The 6,866-nt window shown below is 55.4% G+C and overlaps 1 protein-coding gene across 4 annotated transcripts in view; it reads left to right on the top strand.

Moving 5' to 3' along the window:
• Positions 1-2,505: 2,505 nt before the first annotated feature.
• The window catches only part of PHKA1 (phosphorylase kinase regulatory subunit alpha 1), a 50,954-nt gene continuing 46,593 nt past the window's right edge, over positions 2,506-6,866 (top strand). For 2 of the 4 annotated variants that reach the window (XM_074278634.1, XM_074278633.1), the window contains exons 1-2: positions 2,507-3,008; positions 3,991-4,149. In XM_074278634.1, the coding sequence (XP_074134735.1) occupies positions 2,931-3,008; positions 3,991-4,149 (237 nt within the window). In that variant the 5' untranslated portion in view covers positions 2,507-2,930. Of the gene's footprint in view, positions 3,009-3,990; positions 4,150-4,909; positions 5,244-6,866 lie in introns of those variants that run through there. The other 2 variants (XM_074278632.1, XM_074278635.1) reach the window with 2 other exon arrangements.

Raw genomic sequence — 6,866 nt, 5'->3', positions numbered from 1 at the left:
TTATTTTCTATTAACATGCTGGAGCTGTGCTTTGAAGGAAACCAGAGATTCCAGTTTCTAAAGGTGGAGGTAAGGAGGGAGCACATTCCAGACATGGACAGTCTGTGAAAAGACATGGGGGGTTGGAATATGGAATGTCGTGTGTAAGAAACAGCCAAAAGGGTCAGGAGGTTGGACCACAGAATCCATGAAGGGGAACGAAGTCTAATAAAGCTCTAAAGGTGGCCAGGTTGTCAAATCCTTTAAATGCTCAGCATAGGATTGTATATTTGATCTCAGAGATAATAGGGAGCCACTGGAGGTTATTGAGCAAGAAACTGACTCGTACTTTTTAGAATATCACTTTGGCAACTTTGTGAAGAAGAAAAGATGCTGAGGATTACAGGCCTATAACTGTAGAGCCAGAAGGAGCCTTAGAGGTGTCAAACATGCATGGGCTGCCCACAGCCTGAAGCACTCTTGAGTTTGGTTGGAACCAGATTAAAATGTAGCTCCTGATTCTAATGTGTTGGCAGAAACAGAAAAATATAAATGTGTGACTTTCTAGAGCCAAGTGCAGCCTGCAGGGATCCTATTTCTATTTGATTTTGATACCAGTGATCTAGCTAGGGTATTCCCTTTACCTTACAGATGAGGAAACTAAGGCCTTGGTGAAGGGTGGCCAGTGGCTGTCGTTGTCCTTTTTCAGTCATGTCTGACTCTTGTTTGGTTTTGTTTGTTTGTTTTTGATAGAGATACTGGAGTGGTTTGCCATCTCCTTCTCTAGCTCCTTTAAAAGGTGTTAATTTTTTTGTCCTTAGCTAACATTGATATAATACTTTAAAGTTTGCAAATTACTTTATACAGATTCTTATCTGGGGTAAGTGCTATTATAATCCCCATTTTCCAGAGAAGGAAAACAAGGTTCAGAGAGTGACTTATCCAGGACCATACAACTGGTAATTATCAGAAGTAAGATTTGAATTTGGATCTTCCTGCCTCCTCTCTCTCTTAGTTAAAAATACTCTCTATCGCACAGGAATGGCTTGTCTTTGTGAAAGATTTGCCTGTGAACCCCTTCTAAAGTGGATGACTGTGTGCTGACATGTTGCAGGAACTTCAGCCAGCTCTTACCTGGAGAGGCGACTGAGAAAGGTTCAGAGGGAACATTTTCATCTAGGAAATCAACAAAGGCTGCAAGTCTGGCCTCGATCTGTTGTCTAGACTTGAGTGTACCTTGAAAAGATATTAATGATACATATGAAACTTCAAAGAATCTTACATATATGTCCTTGTTTCCCCAGAGCAGCCTGTTAAACATTTACTGGCCTACCTGGTGAATTTCCACATGCTGGAAACAGGTCTGAACCCAGAGTTCAATGGGGCTTTGTCTAAATTTTTGCTCCGAATTTGTTCACCTTAAGCCATTTGCTTTGTTTTAGTTTTCAGTATTAGTTTGCATAACTTTGAGGTTTTGCTAATCAGGGACCCCTTTCATTTAAGTTCTCCCTGAAGCCTAGAACTCTGGTATATTCCCAGTGACCTTTCTGAGTGGGAATTTCAGCTCTGCCATTTACTCCTTCTGGGATTTTGATCCCGTCATGGAACCGTTGCATGTCCTCAGTTTCCCCATCTGAAGAACGTGGCTTTTTCACTAGATGACTTCTTCCCTTCCTTTCCTCTATGCCTCTGGGCTCCCTTGATTTTATGATCACCACTTTGGTAAAAAGGAGAAGTTCATATTGGGGAAGGGTGCACTTGTTCTGTGTGGGTCCGATCCATCTGCTACAGCTGGCAGCATGAGCAGAAGGGCCAAGTAGCTGAAAGCAGGAGCTGGGAAGGGGGGGGTAGGGGCTTTGTGATGGGGACTGGGGGGGAGGGAGGGTGGCTAGATGGTAGCTGAAGTGCCTTCCAAAACCAGCAAGGGCAGAATCGTCGTCAAGGGCTTCACTGGGGGCCTGAATGAGCCTTGACTGGCCTAGCCAGAGAGAGGGGCGCAGACTAGCGGCCAGCCGGGTTGGTGAGGAACAATGGGGCCCCCTCCCGGGCGAACTGCGTGCTATTGGGCTCTCCCCTTTCCAACGCGCATTAAGGGCTAAAGGAGACCCGGCGGTTCGGGGTTCGGGAACTTTCCCGCGCGAGGGAGGAGAGGAGGCTGCGCCATGGCGCCCCCATGCCTCAGTAAAATGAAGGGGTCGTATGACTGAAGTAAGCACAAGAGGAGCTTGAGCTAGGGTTCCGAGGGGCGCTTGCAGCGCCAGCCGGCCGGGGGCTGGAGGGATTCCGGGGCGCTGACTGGAGGCCACGGCTGAAGCCCGTGGGTCATGCCCCAGGCCGGCCCGACTGCCCCCTGCGGGCTGCCCGCCGCAAACTCGGCTCGCGGGCCTCCCTAGGGACCGTCTCCCAATTCCGGCCTGGAGGCCGGCCGAGGGGAGGCCGGGTCTTGGGGGAGGAGCCGGGCTCAGCTCGCAGCTTTGGGCCTGCGCGAAATTTAAAGGGAGAGCTCAGAAGTCCCGGGTCGGGCTTCGCGCCACTTTGCGCTCTGATTCTAAGAGAGGAAATGGCTGTCGGTCCCTTGGAGCGTTCTGAGGCAAGCATCTCCCGGGGGTCCCCTGAAACGGAGAAAGAAAAGGGACTCGGGCTGAGGCGGGGGCGCTTTGTATGTGTGTGTGAGTGTGAGGGTGTGTGTGTGTGTTTATGTGTGTGAAGGAGTGTGTGAAGGCGCGCCCGGCCCGGGGAAGACGAGGAGAGGGCCTGCGCCTTGGGCCACGCCCCTGCTGTCCCGGCCGTGGACTCTTCGCTTGCGCGGCCGCCCCGCCCCACCCCAGGAAGGTCCGCCCACGGAAGAGCCCCGCCCTAAGCCCGCCCTCAGGCAACCCCGCCTCCGGCATCAGCAAACTAACTGCTGCTGACTCCGCTGCCGCTGCCGCTGCCACCCGGACCGAGGCGACATGAGGAGCAGGAGCAACTCGGGAGTTCGGCTGGATGGCTACGCCCGCCTAGTACAGCAGACCATCCTGTGCCACCAGGTGACAGCGAGGGGGGGTGGGAGGGGGGGAGAGGCCTAGGATCCGCCCCGTGGTGGCGCCTCTCGAGACACCAGCCCCGACAGTCTGCTCCGCCCCGCCTCAGTTTCCCCCGCTGGACTTGGAGCCGGTTGCCCCAGCGGAGCGATCTCTAAGTGTCTCTGAAGTTTGGGGATCCCTTGCCTTTGGCTCGGGCTCCCCGGCGCCTGGCGCGAGCAGGTGCCCAATTAGCGCTCTTTGGCTTGGCTTCTCTGGACAGCGCATGCGAGGGGGCCGAGGTGCTGGGCTGGGGCCGGAGCCTTGAGGGGAGACCCGGGCTGCTCTTCCCGGGGTCCGATTCTCCCGTCTCCTCCTCCCTCCCCCCACTTCGCTCCGGAAAAAGGCCCACCAATACCAGAGCGTCACCCCCCTCAGGGATCCTTTGCCCTTACCCTGTTCCTTCTGGTGTAGTCTTACTTTGTCAGAGCTCAGAGGTACTTCGGCAGAGCATCACGTCAATGTACTCATGGTGCAGAGAGGGAAATCGAGGCTCCCGGGGGGGCAATGGGCTCAGGGTTACAGCTATAAGTGACTGGACAGCGCCCAGCCCAACCTTCTCATGTTACAGAGGAGGGAAACTGAGGCTCCAAGAATGGAAGAAACCAGCCTCAGCCGGTAGCTGGGGTACTGGGCATTACCGGCCAGTTGGGGTTCCTAATTTGTTCTTTCCAGACTTGTTCTCAAGCTGTCATTCTGTCAGTAACTGAGCTGGAAAGGCCAGACTGCAGGCTGAGAATAACAGGGGTTGTGGTTGAGAGCCACAGCTGAGGGAGAGGGAGAGCCCAACAGGTGAATGCGGGGAGAGCCAAAGAACCGAATGCTGAGCCCATTTCCTGGATTAGGTTTCCTCCAGTTCCCGGGGAACTTAGGGCCCTTCCAGGTAGCTTGCACTGCCCCACCCTGGGAGGCTCGGGACCTCTTCTGACTTCCATTTTTGGCTGGGCAGAACCCTGTGACTGGCTTACTGCCAGCAAGCTGCGATCAGAAAGATGCTTGGGTCCGGGACAATGTCTACAGCATCCTGGCGGTGTGGGGCCTGGGCCTGGCTTACCGCAAGAATGCCGACCGCGATGAGGACAAGGCCAAAGCCTATGAGTTGGAGCAGGTAAAAGACTCTGTCAGGGCCCACTGTGGGGCACCCATACAGGTACCTCCTTGGCGACTCCCTGGGGTGCTCATGTGGGGTACCCACTCAGGGACATCCCGGGACATCCACATGGGGAACGCGCTGGGACACCCATTTGGGACAACTCCTTGGGGATTTCCTGGGGCAGCCATGTGGGGCACCCCCTCAAGGACATCCCAGGGCACTCATGTGGGGGCACCTCCTTGGGGATACCCTGGGACACTCATTTGGGGATGCTGGATGTCCAAAGAGCTGGAAAGAGATGGACAGGAAGGAGGAAGAGAGGCGGCCAGGACTTACCTGGCAGGACCGAGCAAAGTTGGCTAAGCCGTGTTGGGGCCTTTTACTCCCCTCTCTCGTTCTTCCTTTGTATCCAGCTCCTGCGTCATCATGAGCCGGCTTTGCCTGGCAAGTGCAGTCACTCCCTCTCTCAAAAGCCTCCTGTGCTGCGGCCTGAGGGTGTTTCCTAAAGCTCGGCTTCCTCCCAGTAAATAACTGTATTTCACTGTGCCTGGCGTATTTACTCTAGGATTACTTTGGGGGGCCAGTCCCTCGTGTTGGACGGGCGCCGTGAGCAGAGCAGCCACAGCTCTTGCAGCTGGACACAAGGAAAGGCTTCTTTGGCTTTCCTAGGTCCGGGCCCCCTTTTCAGGCTCTGTTGCTTTGCTCCAAGATTTACTATGGGGGCTGCATTCGCCGAGCTTCCGCCCGTGCCCCTGAGCAGGCGGGCGAGACTCGGGACACCTAATCCAGGCATGTTCCATTCTGGACGGCTGGCCCCTGCTCATACATCCAGTGAGCTGCTAGAACACGTCTACATCTAGAGGTCAGAGGCTTGAGTTCCAATGCTACCCAGCTCTGCCCCTTGTCACCCTACTTCTCCAAGCATCCTTTTCCTCAAGTTAGATGACCTCTGTGATCCTTCCAGGCTTGAAACCGTTGGTCTCATGACTTGACCAAGGGCACATAGTCCTGAGAGCCAGTCCCGCCAACCAGGACCTGGGACTCCAAGAGCCTGCCTTCTTCCCTCAAAACAACTCCCTTTCTTGGAGCCTGGACCAGCTGGCGCTCCAGTAGGTACTAGTTCAGTGTCCATCTGACACTTGAAGCCACACACAGCCACTTTGGGGGGTCAGGAGACCCTTGCTATCTCCAGTCTGACCTTATAAGGTCAGGCATGGGTGGAGTCTACAGGGATGGAAGGTGCCCTCCATGGGCCGTGAAGTTCCCTGGCTATGCCATTAGTGACCAAGCTGGGAGGATTTGGGGCTGGATGGCACAGCGTGGTCAGTGTGGTAGAGATATGAGGAGGGGGGGAATAGGCAGAGGAGCCAGCTTTCTTACAGAATATTGGAAAGACTTCATCCCAGGCCTGTAATTTCCTTTGAGCATGGATCCTGCTGTGTGTGTGTGTGTGTGTGTGTGTGTGTGTGTGTGTGTGTGTGTGTGTGTGTGAGAGAGAGAGAGAGAGAGAGAGAGAGACAGGCAGAGAAGAGATACAGAGACAGAGAAAGAGACAGAGAAAAATAGAGACAGAGACAAGAAACAGAGACAGAGCACCTATATCAATCACTTCAGTATTTGCCTTGCTCAGGTAAGGGAGAAAAGAGCCAGCAGACATGACCCCTGGGGCAGTGCCGTGGGGTGCGCTGTGTGGGGCCTCTCACAGAGTAGGGGAAGCCTTTCCAAGCCCCCCCACCCCCCAAAGTGCTTGACCAACGCCAGATGACATGCCTCCTGCAGCTCTTCCTTGTGGGCAAGATGGAGAGAACTTGGGCTCTAATTCCACAGCTGTAGAGTCCTTGCTGGTTGTTGACGAGTTTGAAGGACACACTTGTGTTCCCTTTGCCTTCTGGAGGGAGGGCCATGGCTTTGGGGGAAGACTCCTGAAGTCCCTGGCTGGGGGTGGCATTGGGAGCCTCCCTCTCCCTGCCCCCCAGCCCACATCATCTGTGTCCCCAGCGGGAGTGGGGAGTAAGCTTCGCTTCCCAGATGTCCTTGGTTCCCCCCCATCCCGAGCCCTCATTCCACTCTTTGCCTGGCTGTGCTCTATTGGCGGCCTGGGACAAAAGCTGCTTACAAAGTGGGGCCGGGCTCCAAGCTCGGGCACGAGGGTTGTGCTGTCTGAATGGCCCTGGCCTGGGGCCTGGGGTGTTAGTGGCCCCGAGTAGGGGCTCCTCAGGAGAGCCTCGAACCAGGCCCCGGTGGGGCACGAGGGGCAGCTGGCTGGGGAGGCCAGCCCTCAGGGTCACTAAAGGAGGAGTGGGTGGCTTCACTTTGGGCACGGTGCCCCTGCACTTGTCTCTGAACTGAAGCTCCCTGTTCCCTGGACAAGGTCCAGGTGGGTGTTCCTGAGCTGTCTCCAACACAGCTCCTGGCTCTGGGAGAAGAAGGGGTGAGGGGCTATGAGGCCCCGTCTATCCTCCCAGGCTTCAGCAAGACAACTCCCTCCTGCCGGGGGCCAGCTCAGGGGCGGCCCCTCAGCTTTTTGGGGCAGCCAGCTCAGGGGGTGGCCCCCAGGCTCTTTTGAGTGGCCAGCTCAGGGACAAATGCGGCTTGCCTTCTTTCTCTGACGTGTCTGAGTAGTTTTCCACCCTGCTCCCAGCACCCCATGCTCTTCCGTGTGCTCCTGAAGCAAATGCCATGTCAGTCCGCGGTGGGGATAGAGTTACGTGCTTTGCAAAGGTCGGGGACCA

This window comes from Sminthopsis crassicaudata, chromosome X (assembly GCF_048593235.1).
Source record: "Sminthopsis crassicaudata isolate SCR6 chromosome X, ASM4859323v1, whole genome shotgun sequence".
Lineage (NCBI taxonomy): Eukaryota > Metazoa > Chordata > Mammalia > Dasyuromorphia > Dasyuridae > Sminthopsis > Sminthopsis crassicaudata.
This window is presented reverse-complemented; position numbering and strand designations above follow the sequence as displayed.